General features: G+C 36.9%; 1 protein-coding gene and 1 pseudogene across 28 annotated transcripts in view; one reads left to right on the top strand and one right to left on the bottom strand.

The window, feature by feature from the left end:
* Nucleotides 1-12,764, bottom strand: part of LOC18428177 (Nodulin MtN21 /EamA-like transporter family protein) — a 41,811-nt gene extending 29,047 nt beyond the window's left edge. For 8 of the 28 annotated variants that reach the window (XR_002279968.2, XR_016043221.1, XR_016043220.1 and 5 more), the window contains exons 1-4: nucleotides 12,517-12,764; nucleotides 9,388-9,541; nucleotides 6,425-6,599; nucleotides 3,991-4,106 (exon numbers count right to left, since the gene is read on the bottom strand). Coding sequence is in view for 15 of the 28 variants with exons in the window: in XM_006837179.4 (XP_006837242.3) it covers nucleotides 3,991-4,106; nucleotides 6,425-6,599; nucleotides 9,388-9,541; nucleotides 12,517-12,717 (646 nt within the window). In the remaining 13 variants the exon portion in view is untranslated. Of the gene's footprint in view, nucleotides 1-3,946; nucleotides 4,107-4,520; nucleotides 4,599-4,712; nucleotides 5,001-6,071; nucleotides 6,316-6,424; nucleotides 6,600-9,387; nucleotides 9,542-11,136; nucleotides 11,253-12,516 lie in introns of those variants that run through there. The other 20 variants (XR_016043223.1, XR_016043224.1, XM_020663555.2 and 17 more) reach the window with 13 other exon arrangements.
* A 769-nt stretch (nucleotides 12,765-13,533) lies between these two features.
* Nucleotides 13,534-14,549, top strand: LOC110006738 (serine hydroxymethyltransferase 7 pseudogene; annotated as a pseudogene).
* The last annotated feature ends 10,195 nt before the right edge of the window (nucleotides 14,550-24,744 follow it).

Below are 24,744 nucleotides of genomic sequence, written 5' to 3'. Positions count from 1 at the left end.
TCGTACTCAGGTAGAAGGTGGGTTGCGAGTTCGGGATATGGTAGATTTCAATATCGCTGGTATGATGAAATTAGCTTGGAGGATTCTGGGAAACTCATCCTCTCTGGTAGCCCGGTTCTTCAAAACACCGTTATTTTAGAGAATCTTCAATATAGGAGGCCAAGGTACAAAGAAGATGTTATCATGCTTGGAAGGGGATTCTACTTGGTTTATCTCATTTGAAAGACAATGTACAGTGGAATATTGGAAATGGTCAAATGGTAGATTTTTGGGTCGATCCATGGTTATCGAGTCAGTCGCTATTGGATTTGGATGATACTTCTAAGGAGGATTTGGGGGTTCCTGCAAGGAGTAGGGTTTCTGACTTTATAGAAGGTTCTCCTCAGTCTTGGGTCGTGCCTAATCCCACATCTGATACTATGAGGACTATATGAAGGGAGGTTCAATCTTATGCTCTTCCTTTACAGGCCAAAAATGACTCTTTCATTTGGATCCATTCTGCTGATGGATTGTTTTCAGTTAGAGGAGCATGGAATTTTGTGCGACAGCAAAGTTCATCTCAACCTATATTCCATGCGCTATGGTCTTCTAAATGCCACGCAGAGGGAAATGGTTCTCATGGCTGGCCTTGCATAACCGGTTACCGACTTCCTCCTTACTACAACAGCGTGGCATGCAACTGGATTCTTTGTGCTCATTCTGCAGCAATCACAACGATAGTATTTTTCACCTCCTGTTTCAGTGTGGTTTTGCACATGGAATATAGCAATCTCTAGCTCGGAGATGTGGGAAGCGATTCATCCTTGGTATCTCTGGCCCTAATATTCATAGATGGTGGTCACTTTTCAGGTTCAAATCACATGGATTGCTCAATATCTGGTTGTCTATCTTCTTCACCACTATTTGGTTTCTATGGGGTGCGCGGAACAGGCGAACATTTGAATTCAGAACCACCATGAGAGAACAAATAGTGAATCAGATTATCTTACATGTTCAAGGACTTGCAGAGGCTAAAGGGTGGTCGTTTCATTTATCTGAGAGGGCCATCATTGGGAACCTCCACATAAGTTGGCGTCAGTTGATATCAGCTCCTCCCATTCCAATGGCATGGTCCTTTCCTGAGGCTAGGCATTACAAGCTCAACATTGATGGTGCCTCCTTGGGAAATCCAGGTTTAGCAGGTGGTGGTGGGGTCATCCGAGACTCAACTGGTGGTTTCACTGCTGGCTTTTCCTCTAATAATCACGCAGAATTTCTGGCCCTTGTAGAAGGCATTCATGAGGTTCATCAGAGAAATTGCTCCCCAATCCAGATTGAAAGCAATTTGACCCTTCTAGTGAATGTCATTTAGAACCGTTGTCAAGCTCCTTGACAGTTACAAACGATCACAGATAATTGCCGCACAAGACTTTCGACCCTTCAATGGTCCATTGCGGATGCATATTGTGAGGCAAATATGATTGTTGATGCTCTATCCAAGAAAGCAGTTGCTGGCCCAGGTGCTACTGTATGGCGCAACCGTCCACCAGACTTTATCACTCCTTTACTCCATGATCTAGCGCAACTGCCCAATTTTAGGGTTGTACGATGCATTGTAATTCCTTTTTATTTTAATTAATGAAACATCAGGTAGGGGGCCTCATCCCCCACTGACTTACCCAAAAAAAGAAAAGTAGAATGGAGCAAGAAAAAACAGCAAGTCATTATAACTACTACAATCAAATTTTTCTTTCGGACAACTATTCCAGAATGCATAGGAAGGAACTAGCCACTTAATTTGTTAAAGGAAAATTTCATTATGCGTCAGGTGAAGCATGAGTCCACCCTGGTTTTCCATGGGTTTAGGATTTAAAACCCACCCTAAATTACTACAAATGCATTTCTGCATTTGATCCATGAATTTGCAGTTCCCAAAATAGTCCAGATCAGAGAAGAACTGAAGTGAATTATCCCCAAAAAAAAAAAAAGTTTAAACTGATTATTTTAAATGTTAAAAAATTATTTTTTTGAAGATTCATGATCGTGGTGGCTAAGACTATCAACCTGTGAAATTTTGGATCCAAAATCCATCCAAATGGCTTTTGGAGCACGGATGCATTTGAAAAGGTGTATCAGCTGATGCACCAAAGTCCTACCTGTTATTAAAAGCACTATATATGTACCAATCTTGGAGGGCTAACCCTCAAGATTCAATACAAATATGTACAAGACATTATTTGAAGCTCAATAATTTCCCCAATGACAAATTGACTCCCCCAGCTTTGAGGGAACAAACAAATCATCCTATTTATTTCATTCCATCCCCCTCTATCATTGACAGAATGCAGAGGTCTTTTAATAAGACAATGCATAACTTATCTATTCATAAATTTGATTTCTGAAATGAGTCTATCTCCCTTGGTATCCACTAACTTGAAAGTACATAAGAAGACACCATCATTGAAGATCATGTTCAGGACCCAACATACCAAGACAAATATGACATGAGGTGGCCAGTTTGAATCCAAACTCATCTATATTTCATCAAAAGTCAAGAGAAGAGAACCACCCATGATTGAACCTTTAAAGACAAACCTTGGAAGAAAGTAAACACTATCCCTCCCAATTCCTATACATCCCAAAGAAAGAACAAAGAGGCTTCAATCTGTCTGATATAATTATCCATCATCTTGTTCATTTTCACTTATGAAATCAACAAAGCCTCAAAAAATCTTTGATTATAAATTCGTCAAAGGGAGATTATTTATTGTTTTAAAAAGCAGTGCCCCTTTTTCTTTGATAAGTGAAATCAATGGGTTCATTATAAACTTTCAAAAAAAATTCTCATCCATAATAGCCAATAAAAAATTAAAAGCAAAGTTACCTCAGATAATAACTCTTCCGCAACCTGTCTTTGCCCTACCAATTAGGATACTTGCAGAGAAACAATTGCAGCCCAATGTAATTCTCCTTTCTAAAAGTGAATCCTAAGCCCCTCCATCTAGAAAATTCCCAAGGCGCCTTTTCCCAAAAATCCTAATTTTGTCTTTTCTTGAAAGTTGGAATTACTCTCTTTTGAAACCCATATAGAAGCACCAGGAAATAAGGTTTACATTAGCTTTCATAATGAAAAGCCTTATCTGGCACCAAATCCCAGAATTGACCATTTCTAAATCAAACAAGCACAAATTTCCATAATCCATTTTGGAATCAGTAAAACTCCAAGATATGTTTGCTGCTTTTGAGACCCTCTACTATTAGTCAAATGTTTGACATACGCAGAAGCCCAAAACAATCCATTTAAGTCCTAGAAACTAACTTTTGTGATATTTTAGTCCTAACCAACCCAAGCCCTTTACTAAAACAAACTTCTTGTCCCTGGACTGGTTTCAAATTTACTCCTCAGGTGTTTCTCAATCTCAAATTTAAAAAAATATCCTATGCCATGTGGCATCGTTGGTGGCACAGGGACAAGAGTTAGTCACTGAATCAGGTATAGTTATCTACATCTAAATTTCTAATTACACACTTCAATATTTTTTCATAATCATTTGGCTGCTTTTGTAAACTTGGAAGTTATGGATGATATAAACAAGACTGTAGACGTACCAAAGGAAAATGTAGTGGATAGCATTACACAACTGTTAGATGCAGTACCAATAGGCAGCTTAAATGAATCTCTTGCATTTTGGTTTCCAAGATATATTATAGGGATTTTTCTCTGAAAATATCCCAAAATGTTCTTGCATCATGACATGCTACACATGTTAAATAGCTATATGGATCTGCATTTCTCCACAGACAAGGAAAGTAATGATCAACTCAAGAAGGACCGACAACCACTTGAAGCTTTAGGGATATAGTGGGACTATTTTCATCACAACAATCATTCTTGAAAAATAATATTAATAACAAACTATGAAAGTAATTTTGTAAGAAATACAATGCTTATGGCAAAGAAGCTTACCACAAGAACATAGGAATCTGCATTGAAGTATCATATAATCATACCTCCAATATCAACAAGAGCCAATTTCTCATGGAAGATGACTTGGGCAAAAATTGATCCGGTGATGGGAGTACTCAAGTTAAAAAGAATTGCATCAGAAAGTGGTAACCTTTGAATACTGCAACATGAAATGTAGAACAAATATCTAACATTAGCGTAATGGTTTACTAGGAAACTATTGAAAGGGTACTTAATAAAGAATTTTAGTGAATGTGACATGATAAACTTAATTAAAAAGCAAAACCATCTTACAAAGAGTACACATTATAGCGTAAGAATTTGATACAAATAATAAGAAATAATAAACACGAGCAGTCAACATATATGAGTGGGTGTTTAAAATGTTATCACATCCAATTTTATCAGAGACGCTTCAAAACGTTCTCCCTTTTGGCTGAGAAATAGAAGAGCTTCAGTTTTATGGCAGATTTGGTGTGAGTCTTCGGGTATATTTTAAAAACAGAAAATTCCAAAAAAATATATATATATATAAAATGGACATGCCCCAGTCTCCTCTGCCTTTTGGGAGTACCTTCTGCCCCTTTTTCAGTTTCTTTGGGCTTGCCCAAAGGAAATGAATCAACTTCTCCAAGCTTATTTTGCCCAACCTCTGCCGACAATAGGCCGCAATATATGAAGGATCACTATGCTTGCTACCGTGTGGACTATTTGGAATGAAACAAATGCTAGGACCTTCTCAAGTCAAAACCACCCTCTGGCCTACCTCCTCGATTGGACCAAAGCCCTAGTCTGTTTTGGGCCGAGAGACTGCGGCAGTGCATCGCTCTATGAACCTCAATCTTCATCTCCAATTGATACAATATTTTGCATTTTGCACCTAGTCTGTCCCATCATAGGGTCCGCTGGGACCCTCCTTCCCAGGCTCTCTGGAACTCAACTTTGATGGATGCTCACCAGGAACATGGGCACTGCTGGATACGGGGGTAACTTCGGAGATTGTATCACTAATCTCTTATCCTTTGAGGCTTCATAGGCCATCTGACCTCCAACACTGCGGGAACAATTCTGTTTGTTAGAAGGATTGAAAAGAACAATCACCCTTATTGATAACTCCAGACCGTCATAGTGGGAAATGTGACAAACCCAACTACCATGGAGACTAGCCCATCATTACGACCATATCTCCTCACTTTGTGTGGAGATCATGTCACATCCCCAGGGAGACCAATGCCATTGCTTATTTTCTTGCCAAACAGGGAGAAGCCACACCAGTGTCCGTAATGGAAACACCGACTAAAACAGCGGCTACAAAGAATATACTCTCTCTCTCTCTCTCTCTCTCTCTCTCTCTCTCTCTCTCTCTCTCTCTCTCTCTCTCTCTCTCTCTCTCTCTCTCAGTTCCATGACCTCCCCGGTGCTTTTAGTAATAGCCTACTCCTTGTACGAAAGAATTCTAAGGGCTTTTTGTTTATTTGGCCCATTATTTGTAAAAAAAGCACCCATCTATTGTGGGTAGCCTTAGGTCCTTTTCGGACTATTTGTATATATCTCTTATAAAAATTAACCTTTCTCTCAATATATATCTCTCTCTAGCTATAAAGTGGACATGCTTTAAGATTAATTTCAATACATGGAGTACATTATCAAAAATTTCGTGAAGACCAAGCATATTTTTGGTATTTTTTAAGGTGTAGCCACAATATTTTTTGAAATGTTAAGACATATTTCCAAATTTTTGTTTTAATATTTTAAAATTTTGGGGCTGGATTAGCTTCATTTTGGTCCAATATCCAACACCACATACCTCAGCCAATTTGGCTGCCACAAAGCGAAGCTAATAATAGTGTTCACATCACTAGGTTTCATAAATTGTGAGAGGGACTCATTGAAACCTAGCCTGTTATCCTCCTTGTTAGGAATAGCATAACTACTACACACTGTCAAATAAAATAGCTTGAGGAACATACTTAAAGAAGTCAAAAGAAATAGAAAATGAAAACTAGCAAAATGTAGATCAAGTAGAGTAATACACATAGGTGAATGGAAGCAGATGAAAAGAGAAGCTAAAAGCATCCATTGCAATACCCTCTAAACGAGCCGAAACAAGAACAGTGACACTCACACTTTCCTACTTAATTATTCTCCATTGCTTATGCTTGAGAACCAACAGTCTCTTTCAAGGCCAAAACATTTCGCCTTGTTTCAAGAACAAAGTTTGGACAATCCTTTCAGTTTGGGGAGCAAATGCATAAAAACGTTTGCCAATTGCCATCAAATATGCAGCACGAATAATGTGCCCAGTCTATTTCCATAGTCGAATTTCAAAATAGTCCTTGAATTAGCAACATCTCCTCCAACAACAAATTCTACAAGAAAAACCTCAAATATAACAAGGCAAGAGAAAGTAAAGAAATCCAGAACTTAATAAAATAAACTAACACCTATCAAAGAGAACAACACTTGTGGAGCACTGACCTATATACAAAAGTCATTAGAGATAGATACCCCATCAGTGCTCTTGATATCAAAAGAGTTCTGACATGCGGTGGTCCAAGTACTGGTTGCCCATACCTTCTCAACCACACAAGCGACAAGATCAAGATAATTGTACATCTTGCAAAGATAATTTCGAATAATGGAATTGATTTCACTGTCAAGGTCAAGAAATGGCAACAAATAGGTATTAACAATATTATTCATAAGTCAAACAACATAGTTCATAACAGCATAAGCCCTTAATAACAGCATAAGCCCTTAACAAAATATGAATTAAATCCAAAACCCTTACCTTAAGTCTTAAATTTATGCAAAAGCTAATGATTTTCAAGTAGTAATGCAGGATATGAAGCAAACAATAAAAGGAAATAAAAGAAAAAAATGAAAAGCATCTCCTTATGGCTTAGATTATGTAAAATCCTAACAATAGATATAAAGCAAACATTGCATGAAAATAAAAGATAACATTTCTAGGGATCCGCATCCAGCTGGAGTAGGAGATGTTTTCAGGAAGACATAAGACAGAGGATTATCAAGGTGTACTGAGAACAGTTGGGCTGCTGTCACTCTATCCGGAGATCGTGGTCTATGACAGATGGTCAATTAGTCATGGTGGAGGGGGATTTCTTGAATGCAATGATGACACGAATGGAGGGACTAGTTCAGTGGTGTTTCTTGTCTTTATTCATGAAGACCTTTGATATTGTAATGGAACCATAATATTGTTTTGGCAACAATCATTGATGAAGTGTTTGCAAGATTTATGGACTGTAACATAGTGTTTGTGCATGTCTGGTGAGAATCGAACAATTTGGCAGATTCCTTAGCCAGCGTAGGTGTTCATGTATCAGTCCTCTTTACTACAAATTCAGCTTCACTGAGCTTTAGAGAATTTTTCAAACATTTTTAACATTTATTTGATGTTATTTTCATTCTACATGTTTAAATTGTATAAAATAAAAACAAGCCAACATTCAAATAAATATAGCATTGTCTCAGCATGCTCTTCAAGGAACAAATGAAGATACAGGTGCCTTGGCAAATGAGAGGGTGGAAAAGGTGGATCCTGTAATGCTCTAGGACTAGTTTAGAGTCTTCAATAGAGATGTTACCTTGGCATCTCGGTTTTTGTAAATCTCATATTTCTCTATTTCATCCTTAAAGTTCATTTATCATTAAGGGTTCCATACTTCCACAACATATGGAATATGTTATCTCTACCACCTATGCTAGACAACAGATCGTGGAGATGGGGTGCTTCCATTCAAGTCTGACATTGTATGCTCAAAGGGAAGAACATACTATCTTCATCTACCATTGAGTACAGATGCAGGTGGTGACATTAGTATCAATATGATGCACATATCATGGTATCTTTTCCTTTTTATTAGTTAGTCAAAATACTTGCCCACAAATCACCAACATAGTTGTAAAATATTCGAAGAATGAAACTAAAGGAACTCATTCCAGTTTTTATGCGCTTATCTTCTGTAATTCTATGTTTTTATTCCTTAATTCTAATTTTTGAAACCGACATCTGGATGGAAGGACTGCCATATAATTGATCCTACCCAACTATGTTTGCAAATGAGATAATTGTCTCTTCAACATCATCGGATCTCTTTTCAGGAGACAATCAAATCACCCATCTTTTGTTTTGCTTGTATGGGCTCTAGTCCAACAGAAGTTCACCTCCACAATATCAATAACAGGAAGTTGGCTGTAAACCTATATTGAACTTTTCATTGATCAGTATCCATTTATTAAACCTTATCCACAACTTAATATATTTTCTAGCATATTATTCTCTCCATATATTCAGTGAGTCTGCCACCGATTGTTTTAAAACTTGCCTTTGCAACCCAAGAATTGCTTTACCCAGCTCAGACAACATTGAGTCATGTGGAGAGAATACAAAAGAAAAAAAGAGGAAACTCAAAAGACTTGGCCAAGTCTTAACCCAGATTCAGAAAGTCTTGACTGGACGAGTTCGACTTTATTCTAGGAAATTCTGCAGGTAACTGTGAAGAAACTTTTCAGTTTCTAGCAAACCTTAACCCTACTTTAATAGTTCAAGCGTGTAGAGATCATTCACCTTGTACCAGTTGATCTTTCTTATTTTTCTCATATATTTTGAGTTATTCATTACTTAAATCTTTAACTATTTTGGAAATTTCTGTGGCCTTTCAATGAGCTGGACCATAGTTTGCAAACCTAGATCCTGGAGTCAGTTAGTCACCTGGTGGGATTGATTGAGGACTCCACAGGTCAACCCAGCGGTCATAGACATAAAAAAGAAGGAAAATACTTAATATAGAAACTAAATAAAAACAAAAACAAAACATAATTTCAATCAAATTAGAATTTTAAAAATGAAAAATCCAAACTATAATAGGGGCACTAAGGAAATTGTCTATAAAAATAGTGCTACTCTACTAATGCTACTCTACTAACGCTACTCTACTAACATCGTACCCTAAGAATTGTCTCAATTTGAAGTTTCTAATCATTATGCAAAAAATCCAAGATTTTAAAAATCTGATTGTTTCTTATCTTGGTAACAAAGACAGATTCAGCAAGTGGAAAAAACATTTCTCACTCCCCTCGACTCACAATACGGTTCCTAACCACTCTCTCCTAAAACAACTACTCCCTCGTGCCGCATAAATGCTTCTATCTTTACCAAGAATTAGATTCAAGAGGAGAGATTTCTCAAATGAGGGAAGAGATTCTAAAAAGAAACAGGAGAGATTCTAATAAGAAAACTTTAGGTAATATAAGAAAGCAATAATGCAGAAAGAAAAAAATAATGTTCAGAGACAGTGTGGATACATGTGTGTGGGTGCATGGAAAGAGAGACTAAGAGTATCTTTTTAGTACTTAACTGGATTTGAACTATATATGCTGGGAAAGAGAACAACTTTTTCTGAGAAAATTCTAACCTGGGAATAGTTGCAACAAAAATTCCATGATGCTATAGATCACGGAAGATGATGCCATGCATAGGAAACCTGAGTATCGCGATCCGCTCCATGTCCACAAAACAAATTGATAAAATACAGAACAATCTGTGTCAATTTCTACTGCTTCCCGCTCCTATCATGACATAAATTTCACAGAATCAGCCTTTGCAAAACCAATCTCACAATATTTTTTGAAGATGAGACAAATTATAGACATAACAAATATTGAACTTTACTGAGTAGCACTCCATTTAAAAATTCTAAGATCCATGGGAAACGTTAAATTTTGGAGTTTATGAGAAAACTTAAATAAGCCTGTGTCTCTTGAATGTGTTCTACACATTTATCATAATAATGGAGCGTTGTAGGGAACTATCAATTACATGGCTAAGATTCATATATATTAAAGTCAGAAATGTCAACTTTGGAATGTGCCAAGGTAACAACAATTGGCCCGTATGTTTGGTTACAGGTACTATGAGGAAGTGGCAAGGTAAAAGGTTAATTGAAATGTGCCAAGGTAACAACAATTGGCCCTTATGTTTGGTTACAGGTACCATGAGGAAGTGGCAAGGTAAAAGGTTAATTGGAATGTGCCAAGGTAACAACAATTGGCCCTTATGTTTGGTTACAGGTACTATGAGGAAGTGGCAAGGTAAAAGGTTACAGGATTGACGGGTAAATGTGAAATGGTATACTGCAATAACATTGGAAGCACAACACCTTCCGTGTTGAAAGCTTCTTTGGGTTTTCCTCTGTGTATAAATATGTCATGATAAGTGGGAGCATGTACTTCCTAATATGAGGCAAGTGGTTACGTGGAAAATGAATATTTCATGGGACAAAGGACTCTTCTGAACTACTACTCTGGCTAATCATCCAAGTTGTTTATATGGCAAATGCTAATCGATGTGACAAAGAGGATGGAAAAGTGAAGCAATATTTCCTTTTATGGGTGGCCAGGATCAAACAAAGAATTCATCTGGATAACTGGGAGGCAGTCCAAAAGTCAAGGACATATGAAGTACTTGGAAAGATAATCAACACTTGCTTTCTGAGTGACTCCAGCACATGGTGGGTGGTGAGGGTGGTCTATGAAAAGGTTCCACACACACAAATGCACACATATACATCCAAACAAAAAGGGCATTGGGAGCTCCAGGGCAAACCACTACACTAAGCTGAGCCCTAAAGGGAATTAATGGTAAAATATATGTATGATGTTTGGCGGAGGGTTAAGAAAATGATTTTCCAATTTCCATAAATTTGAATACTGAGTGGTTGCCCAATCACAGGGTCCCAACAAGAACAACCTCTGGAGAGTGTTTCTTAAGTGCGAAAGGACATTGAAGATCCAAGCACTGCTATTATAGTTCCACACGAAGATTTCAAGAAGTACCATACTATCTTTCTTAATTCTAGGAAGATGCCTGAAACTTTGTCATGTTCAATAGACATTTAAAAATCATAATGGATCTGTTCTTTTGGTGGAGTAACATTGTGATAAAACAGCCATATCTACACATACCAGAGCAAAGGGAGGTGGTAGCACTCATGGTTACTAAAGAAGTTAATTGGGTAACCGAAACCTCTGATGTAAATAGCTTGAAGTTAAGGATTTGGGAGCTCAATTTCGGATTTGCGCACTAAAGATAAGATCTATCTGCAGTACAAAGGATTCCACCACCATACAGAAATACTTCACTTTGAACTCAAGTGGGGTCCCACCTTGCTGTTCTCCCTGAGCCCGTACTAAAAAATGAGGTCTTCGGTACATATAAACTGAGGGAGGATATAACTTCTAGGCCACCAACCCATATCTTCAATGAAGCAAGGTCTTCAGTCTTCAAAATTTATAAAAACACATAGATCATCACCCATGGTAACAACTAATAAAATCATCACCATGGACAAGTAATAGTTTGGTTCAATACTACTATGTAATCAATGATGACTGCATAATTAGTATGGCTATGGAGAAGCTAGCTTTTGTAAGAGAAACCCAGAATTTCCAAAATTTGTTTGAGACAATAGAGAACATTAGACAGTAGAGAGCTTCAAATACAATCAAGAGAAAATAAAACTTAAGACTAGAGAAAGAAGCACGCAGACCTTTTCATAACGATACATGAAGCAAGGGGTTACTCATGCATTTCAGAATTATAATTTTCTCTCCTTTATTGTTAATACGAATAAACTAACATAATAGTATGCATCAGTGAACTTTTAGTTGTAACAAACTAAATCTTTTCCCAAGAGTGAGCATAAGGTTCATTTATTTATCTCAAAATGGGAATTCCCTAGATATTACTAATGTACCACAATCTCAAAAAACATCATACGTAAATAAAAGCTCTAAATCTTTGTAGCAGACATCGCAATGAACAAAAAAAAAAAAAAAAAAGGAAAAAGCCCAACAGACCCTAAGCAGAACAATACAAGGAACAAAGAAAACGAATGACTCATAAAAAAGAAATTTAATTGGTTATTTCTACAAGGTAGAACAAATTTCAGAATAGAATCAATATACAAAGCTCATTTGGTATATGAATCTTTAATTTCAATAATAAAATGTGAGAAGTCTTACTTAAAATTCCATGTTTTAGATAATTTATCCACATCATGGAGATTATACTATAAGGTGTATTTTCCCATGACAAGGACCACAAAATCATAAATTGCTTTAGGCTCCAAATAGCAGTCAATAAGATTCAGACTGTAAATGCTTGAATTGGCCTTCAATCCAAACGGCTCCACCCAAATTCACAAAAGTTGAAACAGATGAATTTGACAGAGGACAGAGAAAGAAAATTATAAGAAACTTGCATCATGAATCGTCTCAGAGGGACCAAAACCTGTCAATATGGAAACTGGAAAAGCTTCAAATGGCCTTTACATCTAAATGGGCTTAACCAATATTAAAACAGTAGAAACGCATGTATGCTAGAGAGAGAAAGAGAGATAGAAAGAGAGATCAATATGGACCAAAAGCAAGCCAATATTGAGAAAATAGAAGCTTCAAATGGTCTGAGTCCAAATTGGGCAAACCCACATTCAAAGGTAAAAGAAGAAAAAACATGTGGTGCCCTAGTGACAGAAAGATAGTACCTTGGATTTATCTCTTGGGTAAGAAACAGTGAAGATTGTCATCTTGGGTTTCTGAACATGGGGTTCTTCATGGTCGATCAGGGGACTGATCTCCAGCTCTAGATGGGCAGCTTCGCCATTAGAAGCGATAGAAGTCCTTCTAGGCTCCATTCCTCTTTCTCTCTCATCATCATCAACACTAATCGACTCAATACCAGCCATTTTCTCTCTCTCTCTCTCTCTCTCTCTAAACAAACCTTCCACCTCATAAATCAAAACCCTCAAAGAGGGATTAATTTGGAAAAAGAAGCCAGTAAACTACCTATGTCCATGTACTCGGAATCCCGGCTTTTTTTTTTACTGAATCCGGGAAGCTCACGGCATTTTCTAATCTGGATCACCCGATTTGGATCGGGTTACTTATTTTTAAATTACTGGTATGACCCTACATGTGCGGTTTATGTACACCCTACCCAAGCTGAGGCACACGTGGCATATTCCCGAAGGAAAACGGTTTGATAAGGCAGCACGTATGCCAAATAAGTAGAGCTTCACCTCGTTACTCATAAAAAATTTGCTATTCATGTATTGAAAAGAGAAAATTACCTAAAAATCTGGTATAGTTACGTTGTTATTACTGTAGTTACATCAAATGATTTTCTTTATTACATATCAATTCGTTTTTCATCTTCTATATCATTTTTAAAAAAGACAATTTTGCTTGGATGTTCAACATCCGAATTTGTGAAAATTTCGGATGTTCAACATCCGAAAATAGATGCAGCTCCAATAGTATTGTTTTTCCGGTTTTCGATGTTCAATATCCAAAAATAGATGCCGCTTCAATAGTATTTTTTCTCCTTTTCGGATGTTCAATATCCGAATTATGACATCCAAAAACTTCACTGTGAATATCCAGACTTGCTAGATATTCACAGAGCCATTTTCAAATGTAAAATATATGAAAATATACTAATTTCGGATGTCCAACCTCGAAAATGATGATATTTTTGGATGTTGTGCATCCGAAAACTTCATTTGGGATGTATAACATCCGAAAACTTATTGTCGCTCAAACCTTAATTTCCACACCCTAATAGTGATAGCCCCTCAATCGTCCCTTCAGTTTCAGGAGAAGACTCAAATTCCTCGCCGTAACCCTAGAAATGGACATATCTGATACACGCTCGAACCTCTCTCTATGGTTTAATGCCCATTCCTTTGCTGACAAAGATGAAGCATATGGACTTGTTCGAACCCCCATTGCTAATGATTCAATTTGCTTTCAACTCGATTGGAGCTTTTCCAATGATCAGTCATCGAATTTTGCTTCCTCGATACCACTGCAGCTGCTTGAGCAATCTGATTACGGCAATTCCGGCAATTGTGTGGAAGTCACAGAAGTGAAGGAACAGAGAGAAGAAGAATTCAGCATATTGGGTTACCCCACGTGCTTGAAGAGAAGAAGAGAGAAGGAAGGCTCTGTGGTTTCTGCTCAGAAAAGGCAGCAACATGAATCATGTTCATCATCGCCTATGGATTTAGAAGCCAGGAGAATGGCAGTTAGGGCTCGGGGAAAGCAACATTTAGCCACGATTGATCCTCATCTATGGGCTCTCATGTGGAAAGGGTTTGAAAGAGTTTCCGAGAATTTTGTGTCAAGCTGTTCTAGAAGCTTTAGGGAGTCACCTTACGAACAAGTATTCAGAGAGTTTGCCTGGTGCTTGGTATTATGGGGGAAACCAATTCATCGATCAAATCCAACTTCTCTGTTGTGAAAGAGCGCTAGCTGCTTTTGACTTGGATTCTGAGAAATGGGGTGTTAATGTTCAGGCCTATTCATGCACTTCTGCAAATTTTGCAGTGTATACAGGCCTTATTTTGCCTAAAGATCGAATCATGGGCCTGGATTCTCCATCTGGTAGTCATTTTAGTAATGGGTGTTACACTCCCAGTGGCCAAAAGGTATCTGGTGCTTCGATTTTCTTTGGGAAGACGAGTGAAATACACTATGGCACTATTTTCATAAATATTTGAAGGTTGAACATCGAAAATGGGTAAAACAGTTTTTTTTTTTTTTTTTTTTAATGTTGAATAGTTGTGTAATAACATAAAATATTTGGTGTAGCCATAATAACGTAAATTATAATGCATATGTATGTAATTTTTTCTATTGAAAAAACTTTCAATCGAACTTTTCAGCTTAAACATTATGGTTGTACACAAAAATTAAGATTTTAGATTATAAAATTAGTGTATATTACAATAAATCATCTAAGTCCATCCATTTTGCCTTAAAAACAAGTGTTCACCCACAAGATTTGTAATATTTTTTAGTTTAAAATTTTATTACCAATAGAAATTAATTTTAGAGCCATCAAGAAGATTTCTAATGCCAAAAGTGCTTTCTCGATGAGGACTTGAGATTGGGCTTTATTTTGTTTTTCATAAAGCATAGGCCCTATAAAAACTTAATACTATACGCCCTTATGTATTAAAGACTTTGACAATCAGAAGATCGCGAACTATGATGGAGCTAGATAGATGACAACCTGATGGCGTTTGGTCCCTTCATAGCTGAGTTTATTAAGTCTGTTAAATTATGGGGTAAAATTCTAATGGGTATGGTTTATCCAAGGTGTCCACCTATATTGGCCTAAAAATTTACTTTTACCTCTAATTATAGAATTTAAAATTTCAAAAAAATATAATGCTGAAAAATCTTGAAAATGGACAATTAAAGAATATGCTACAAATCCATTAATTTCCCTATATTTATACATCTCGACATCGGGATGGTCAATTGGAGGGTTTTTCAGTATCAAAACAACTCTTTTTTTATGAGTTCTTAAGATGCACTTTGCTTCTGCAGCATAACGTTGGCACCTTGTATAAACTTTTTCTGACATTAACATTAACTACCACAATTGAAATTTGAAATGCAATGAGAATTATAAACCCCTTCCCCAAGTGTAAAATATGGCAAAGCACACTAGTTGGTCTAAGCATAGAGCTTGTACTTCGTAATAGAGGATATTTGGTTCAACATAGTTCTTAAGCCTCCAACCTGAGATAAAATAGAGCTAAACAAGTTGAAAACCCAATTTTTTTTCAAAATAACTAACTTAACAATTTGCTTCAACAACATGCCCAAAAATACATATGCTTTTGCTGTCTTTAAGGTTTCAAAGGTCCCAAATTTGGAGGTCCCAACAAGTAATGGGTCCTAACGAGTAAAACTCTAGGATAATAAGCCCATTGTTGCACAACTAAAGAATATTCAGCTTTTGTCAGTGTCTACAACACACTTGTAAATGCCTAAGATTTTACTATTTCATGACAGAGTCAAAGAATCGTTGCCCTGGATTATGCATAAAGCTCCTATGGACTTATAGAAAGGTTTTCCATGACTCCATAGGATCACTGGGACACTAATGTACTCCATGCCTAAACCCTTGACTTTTACTAGAATTTATCCCTATGATTCACACCTTTTCAATCCATAACCTAACTCATGTCTTAGGTAATAAAGAAAGGATTTCCTATAGTCCAAATTTCACCTCAATCAAATACACTACTTCGAAATTATAGTCAAATCCTGCAGGTTGCCAAAATAAGCATGGTGTATTGTACACCGTTCACGGGGTGTGATCTATACAACACAACTTGTGTCGCGTATGGTACAAGATATGATGTACATCTTACAACTTATTGTTAGGTTTTGATGGCCATTAAAGGCTTTATAAGAGCATGTAATCAATATCTAACATAGTGGAATGAAGAACTCCAGTGGGAGTTTGGGCCTGAGGCACCGTAAGTATATGGTCGAAGGGCCTAAGAGATTATGGTCTAGAGGGACTGAGATAGACAAATATTATTTTTCAATATTATTTGGCGTGCTAGGCCAATCAAGTTGGAAAACCCCTATTGTCTGAGCATGGAACAAAACTGATGAGGGTCATCCCTTGATGAGGTTGAAGTTACGAAGGCGAGTGAAACAAGGGAGTGTATGACCATTGTATGTAATGGTAGGCCTCTAGAGACGAGGGTCAAAGTTTCATCATTGAACTATCACATGACATGTACATATAATAACTATATCGGGAAAGTGAGTCATTATTGAGGAAACATGTAAATGTGGGAGAGATTACTCTTATGTTGTTGGGTGAGTATGGCCATTAAAAGCCTTATGAGTGCTTGTAAAATAAAATGATATAGTGGAACATGAACTCAGTGGGAGTGTGGTCCCTCGTGGACCATACTAAGCAAACGATGTTTGCTAATATCGAACTAAGCTTGACGAGCTAGGGAAATCGGTTGGAAAAAACTTATGTTACATTGGCATAGAAAATTATCTGATAAGGGTTCTAATAGGTCATCCCTTGATGATGTCGGAGTATGCCCAGATGAGTGAGTCGAGGGACTGTATGACCTTTGTGTGCGATGGTGGCCTTCAGAGACGGGGATCAAAGCCTCATTCGCAAGCCATCACACGTCATGCATAATGATAGCCATTTCGGGAAAGCGAACCACGTTTTAGGGTGAAGCTTATGCATGTGTGAGAGATACCCATATACGTAATAGGAGCTGTAGTCGCATCAGGTCTAGATGACATTGGTACATCTCTAGGGTAGAACCAGAAATCCACAAACTGATATTACTAACCCTTGGCTCATTGGTCAGACTTTGGTGCTAATGAGTCTCTGCATAGACTGTGGGTCATGGGAAATACTTGGTCAATTTGATAAAACAAGTGTGAACCATAGTCCACAGTTGAAGGTGGAGTGCCCCAGCGTTTATTTATTTAATTCCTAGACTATATGGATGTTTTTCTCATCTAATGAATTTAATTATGTATGTTTTATGGATATATAATTTTTAGAATTGTTATTTGAATTCTTCTAGATCTCTGGATATTTTATTTATTAAATTTGGATTTATAAAAACAGAGATATCGATTTTAGATTGATTTAAATATTCAAATTTGATTTCTAAAAATCATATAATTAATTTTAATATTGCATGGGAGACCCAATATATTAGTGGGCCCACCATGGTATGTGGATAAGCGTGGCACACCCCACCCTAATGAAACTTTCCTTGTATTAGTTCAAGCTTTGGCTTGAAGAGAAAGCTCTGAAGTGTTTTAAAAAGATTTGCCTTGAGGAAGCTTTAAAAAGATTTTTGGAAAGCATGAGAAGGCTTGTGCATAATTTTGGTAAGCATTATATTATGAATGAAATTAGTTTATTTAATTTTTATTAATGGGAAAATGGTTTAGGAATGGGGGACAAATGTTCTAGCATATTCCATAATGTTGATGACCCATCTATAAAATGGATGACTCAAATCTCTCACCCCATAAGTCACCTAAGATCAATGGTTCATATTCAATCTCATAAGAAGAGGCAAGTAAAAAAAAACGCTAAAAAAACATAATCTTGTTCAAAGCCTATAAAAATGGTTTGTCTATACCGAAAATCTCTACACCTTATCTCTTACACCTAATTCACATCTTTCTCTCATATCCCACAAAGGGGGCACGCCCCACTTAGAATATCTTTCTCTCTATCTTAAGAAAGTTTCTGTCTCCCTCAAGAGACCCAAAGGGGCATACCCTACTATCTTATCTTTGATATCTCTCTCATGGTGGTCCTCTCAACCCTCTCATGATCTCTCATCTCTTATTGGGGTTTTAAACTATAGGGTTGTAGTAGAAAAGAGAAGTATTTATATCAAATTAGGTTGTTAAGGGGATTCACCTAAGGGAAACGAGTTTATAATTCCATTAGAGGGCTCCGCCTAAACTTGCTTTCCCGGTTGAGATTGAAGGTTGATCATTGATCCCGCACCATCAGATGATAGTGACTCAGTGTGGGGTGTAATACGCCCAGTTGAGGTAATCTTTAGCACTCTCTTTTGATTTCTTGTCATATTTAATTATATTATCTTTATATTCTCAAGCATAAGAATTGTGGATATTTTTTTTGTTTAAAGAAAATTGGTTTAATGACATCAAGGTTTTTAAGATATTGGATTTGTTAGTTTTATTTTATTTAAAGCAAGAGTTATTGTAATAAGACTACTTGTAAGTGATCTTTGCCAAAAGAAAAGGAAAAAAAAGAGAAGAAAATAGGTGAAAAGAAAAAAAAAAAAAACTCGGCAATATCGCATTAGTCTTTCTTTCATTGATATCAGAGCTATTGATACTTGATGTCATTAGTTGTCTTTTCTCTTTATTGAGTCTAGATCAAGCTTGAAAATGAGATATGAGAAAGCTAATAACCTTTACGGTCACGTGATACACCCAAGGTTAAGAATTATTGAAATATTCAAACATCGAAAAAGGCACTCTGCAGAATGAGTATTTTGGGATATTTTAGAGCAACGATATAAAGAAGATAATAATGTATTTTTTTATTGCATAATTCAGTGATATTGTGTATCTTTGAGAGTGGGATCTACCTACAAAATTTCAGCGTGAGATCTTAAGGGAATTTAGAGTTATAGACTCATCTATGAAGGATGTCAGTTCTGCTGTAAAATTCAGGAACTATCCATTGAGTTCCATGATTTTTTCCACTAGTTAAATGACATTATTCTAGTTGAAATTTGACAATATTCATCAAATTGAGTATACTTTCAAACAAAAATAGTTTCATCAAGAAATTCCTTGTGGTTTGAATGATATGGTCTATTTATTGAAGGGTACGCAAGTGCCTTTTTCTGCAACAAAAACCATTTCAATGACTTGGAAGTCATGATTTTATTTTTATTCTTAACGTGATGTTTTATGGCCCGCACCTAGTTTTTAGACTTTCATACTGAGTCTATTTCTTAATAAAATTTATTTGAGAGAGAAATATCTATGGGAAGAAAGGAATAAAATTTTAGGATTAAAGAGATGTTATCCTAAATTTTTTGCAATTTGGTATGTTCTTCATTGAGACATAAATATATATATTTATCAAGCCTACTTAACGGGGTGATATGAGGCTTGTAGAAACATATGTGTTACCATTATGTGTTTACTTTCAAACAAAATTGGTTTAAAAGGAAAACTCTATGAGGGTAGAGTGAAAAGATAATTTTATTAAATAGTATTCATCCTGAAATTCTGCAGTATGATTTATTTTGTGACTTGAATGTCACTTATTTATTTCTCTGAAGAAAAGTATTATTTGGGATTCACACTATAATGTTATGGTTTAGTTTTGAATCTAGTTTCCAACACAAAAGATTTTAGGAATAAATTATTTAAGGATTGATAGAAACAAATTTTTCATTGAGAGGTGCTCAACTTAATTTTCTGCTGAGAAAATTGCATTATGACGTAAATGTCACTAAAATGAAGACTATATTTTTTAGTCTATTTCAATACTCAAAAGGATTTAGAGATAAACTTTTTATGAGATGAGGGATATCATATTTTTATCATGTGATGCTCAAGTTCTATTATACAGTAAATTAAAAGATGCGACATGATAAGACACATTTGGATTCTTAATTATGGAGATCTTTTTAGGGCTCATTTGAAAAGGTTTTATGGTGTGCTATGAGTATGATTTATTATAGTAAAACTTCAAAGAGATATATTATATAATTAGTCAGATATGACAATCTATATGAAGAGTTTTCAATCAGGGAATAACATAAAGAAGAAGAAACATGATACATGTAAAAGTATCTTGGTTTCTTCAAGATGAAGGGATATATAGATAGACTTGGTGGTAGAAAAAAAAAAAAATGCTAAAGATCATTGGGAGAATCAAAATTGTGATATTAAAAATGATGGGATGAAGAAAAAAATTTCTTCACGATGTGAGATAGGGAGAATCCAAGTGCCGAAGAGATTGACACTTCGTGACCTATGAAACCGATGACCAATATATTCTCCATCAGTTGTCTGCCCTTCCAATATCATAAAATCTTGTCAAACAAGTTCTAGACACCTTATTTAAAATTTGACAAATTCTATGGTTTTTTGAACCCTTAGGACCATATTATCTAAGTAGACACAATTTAATTACCTCAAAACTACCCAAATCCTATCCCAATTTGAAGAAGAGCTCAAGAGCTTTACAACGGTCCAAGAATCGCCTGAATCGAACCTACGTATAAAAATATATAACAAATAATAATTTAGTCCCTGTGAGACCCAACTATCAGGCAGTTGGACGGGCTGCAACTGGCCCGACAGGCCCAGATGCGGCTGATGATGCAGTCAACGCATTTGATGATGCAATAAACACGTTTTCTTTAATTAAATAAGGTTAAAACTTCAAGATAAATCCAAAAATTTCGAAAAAACTCCAAAAAATTTAGAAAAAATCATCAATTGAATCTTATAAATACCCCCTCTCCCTAATCCAAAAGGAGAGAGAAAAATAGACAAAAAAAAATTAGAAATTTTTGAAATTAGGAAAATTACTCAAAAATACCAAAATTAGGAAAAACCCGTAGAAAATTCTTAAAAATTTAGGAAAAGTCCCAAAAAATTAGAGAAAATCTCATAATTTATATTCAACTTCTAGAGATCACAAAACCTTAGAAAAATAAGGAAATTCTCCTCTAAACCCCAGAAAGATCGATGGCTTTTGAAAAATCTCTAGAATGAAAACCCTAGAGAAGATATAAACCCTAGTCTCCTGAAATCCCAACCCCAAGACTGAGAAAACCTAGACCTAGGGCACAAAAACCCTAAATCAAAACTAGAATTAGAGCACAACAACCTTAGATCTAACCCTTTACACTAGAGATCTGTTGGTCAACATCCGAATAAGAGAGGCAACGATAACCAGTTCTGATACGAGCGAGCCCTCGAAGGCTCAGGTATCCCGAGCCATCCGGCCCGATTTGATATTATTTCTTCCTCTCTCTTTCTTCTTCTTTTTACTGTTTTGCTTCTTGTATTTATTTTTGATTTGTTAACTTGTCTTAAAAATCATATTTTAATGCTCTGGATCTTGTTGGCTCTGCCACAGATCTAAGAGTAGATCTGCTTGTTTCCGAGCAAATCTGGCCTCAGATCTGAATTCGATCTGTCCCACTTTCTCTACCACTTTATTTACATCTTTTTAATTAGTTTCAGGTGTTAAAATTCGAGAGATCTTCATGGGAATATTTGTCAGATTTTCATCGTAAATAGTTTGGCTCCCGCCGTGGGGCTATTTTGAGCTTGATCTAAGCTTCAAAATATGATTTTTATTCACTATTTTTCACTATTTTCAGTCACAAAAGGTCTCAAAAATCATATGTGACCAGAATCCAGGGTTTCAGTGCTTCGAAACCCTGCCTTTTCTAGGCAACCCTCCACGTGTCGCCCAAATTCAAAGGTCTCAGTAACCTCTAGAACTTTGTGGAGCTGTTTTAGAGACTCTTTTGTGACTGAACAAAAAAATGCATATCAAAATATAATTTTTAAAATATATATATATATATTTTTCAATTCAATATGGGCTTTTCTATTTTACTTTATTCCATCATAAATATTTTTATTTCCTGCTTCTTCCAAGTTTAAAGGTAGTCTTATTTCATCAAGATTAACAATATATATATATCTATATATATATATATATATATATATATATATATATATATAATTTTTTGGCAGTGTCGCCCACCCTGCAAGGGCCCGTGTCGCCTAACTGCAAGTGTCCCAAAAAAATTCTTAGACCCCGCAGGACCATTCTAAGGACTTTTAGCTCCATTTTGACCTAAAATAAAAATTTTAAAAGTGTAAATAAAATATATATATTGCGTCAGATAGATTTGTTCTATTTCTACCCTTTTGATTTTATTTTAGTTTGCTAATTTTGACTTAAATCATATTTTCCATGCTTCCACTATGCTTAGTTTAATTATGTTTCATCAAAATTAAAAAGATAAAAAACAATTTAAAAAATAAAATACGTTAGGGTTGCTTACCCTCCAAACCTAGACCCACTTTTGGTCCGAGCCGAGACTTGTGCACTATCTAGTCTAGATCTTAGTCTAGGTTCTAGCATAGGTTTAAGCTTAAGAGTTGCCTCTAAAGCTAGACTAGGCTTACCCTAGTTCAGGGTCTTAACCAAAATCCATTAGTCTAGTAAGCCTAGGTTCCAGTCTAGTCTTAGCCTAGGTCTTAGCTAAGATTTTTGCCCCTAGTGTCAGGCTAGGTTTGCCTTAAGTCGTCGAGTTTAGATCTTACCTAAGTTTAGATTTTAGAACCTAGCTAAAAGCAATTACCATGTCAGTCACACAAGGCGACCATGATGACTGCTCCACGACCGACTATAAGCTTAACCTGCTCAAACCTAGGGACCAGTATGCTGCAATCCCTTGAAGTTATTGACAGACCTCAAGACAATCTATTATCCAATGCCCAAGTCTTCAATTAGAGGCAGAGTTCGAAGCATCCACTCCTAATCTTGAGATCTGTGTGGCTCGAAAAGCCAGCTCTACCCGAAAAACCTTGAATATTTAGGGAGTCCGACCAGGCATCATCCTACAGGGGATTTTAGGCAACCAAAGTAGAAGTTGAGTGAGGGAAGAAATTCATGCAACATCTAAAGCCAATGGTTGTAACTCGAACCAAGATAACTCTGAAGTGCAGCGATCTCAAAACCAAGACCCACCTAAGTTTAGGGGATCTAACCCAACCTCGAGCCACCATAGTACAGCTCATGATGTCCTAAACACTGTACGAAGCAGAGGTCTCAAACCGATCCTTAGGAGAGATAGGCATCCAAGCTACCCTCAAAAGTCTAGTTCACCTAAGTTACACTGTTCATGCCTCAGCTTACGGTTCGATCCCAAACCAAGTTAGTGGTATAGGTCAACCCTGAGCACAGCCGAGTCAGCCGATTCTTCAATCGGTCCCTCTGGTTCATCCGGTCCAACAAACCGTGCAATTTCCGCAACCAGTGGCGACACCTATGGGTCAGTACCCCCCTCATGCACCAATGTATCAAACCGCCCAGGTGACTGCGACTCATCAATCTCAAGCCCATGCAGGCCAATATATACCCCAAATTTCAACTTATCAGTCTACGTTTGGAAACCCACCAACCAGTGGGCCTACTGCCATGCCAAATACTCAACAAGAAGGCAACATAAAAGCAATGTAAGATATACTTGTAAGAATGGGTATGCATGAAATTCTACCCCCAAAGGCCTATGTTCATGAGACCCTTGGAGGCATAGAAGACCTTCCCTTGGGATTTATCGTCCCAGAATTTAGAAACAAGTTCGATGAGAAGAGCCATCCAAATACTCACGTCAACACGTACCTCCTCTCCGTTCGAGCTTTGCAAGACAGTCCTAATCAGCTGAAGGTCATCTTTTCATAAACATTGGCCAGTGAGGCCTTGAACTGACATCAGAGAACAATGTCCGCTCGACCACACATCACTCCAAATGAAATATTCAACCTATTTGTCTCTCACTACCGTGGGTCGACACTAAGACCTCTCTCCCTGGGCAAAACAAAACAAAACCTAGGAGAATCCTTCGAGGATTTCATCGGTCGATTCCACGAGGCGGCAATGCGGATCATAGAATGTCAACTTACAAACCCAGCCAAGATCTCCATAGTCTTAGAGAATGCTACTCCTGAGTACAGGACCTTCTTCAGCCAAGGTCTTATCCCTCACTCTTTCCACTCCATGATCGAGCGGGTGGTGCGACATGAAAGGGCCAGAGGGACACCCATCAGCACCAAGCCCGAAAACAAGCCGATAATAGCTCCCCAAAATAAGAACAAAAACAAAGGGAATGCTTCTGGTCAGGTTAATGAGATCATCGTTAACAGATCGGCCCAAGGTTAAGTTGCCCAGTGTAACAATCAAAATCAAAATCGACGGGGTCAGCCTAGAGTCAATGCTCAAAATAATAACCAAAGACGAGAAGATAATTGCACCCCTCTTAAAGACCCATTAGAAAAAGTATTGGAATTACTCTTGGCTAAGAATATGGTTTATCTCACGCTAACATCTGAACCACCATTTCAAGTCACAGATAAGAGCAGGTGGTGCAAATGACATCAAAACCATGCTCATAATACTCAGAACTGCATATATTTGAAACAGGTGATTCAAGGGTTAATCAATAGGGGGGACATCACTGTCGCACTTGGAAATCAACCTGTCGAAGAGCTTAATCAAAAGATGGGTATCTTCACAAATCCTCTCCCTAAAAATATGGCCACAACGATCGAAAAGCCGAGAGCTCAAGACAACTCGAAAGAGAACATTGTCATTCACATGATTG

This window comes from Amborella trichopoda, chromosome 10 (assembly GCF_054954075.1).
Source record: "Amborella trichopoda isolate Santa Cruz 75 chromosome 10, AtrichopodaSantaCruz75HAP2 v2.0, whole genome shotgun sequence".
In the NCBI taxonomy this organism is placed as follows: Eukaryota; Viridiplantae; Streptophyta; class Magnoliopsida; order Amborellales; family Amborellaceae; genus Amborella; species Amborella trichopoda.
This window is presented reverse-complemented; position numbering and strand designations above follow the sequence as displayed.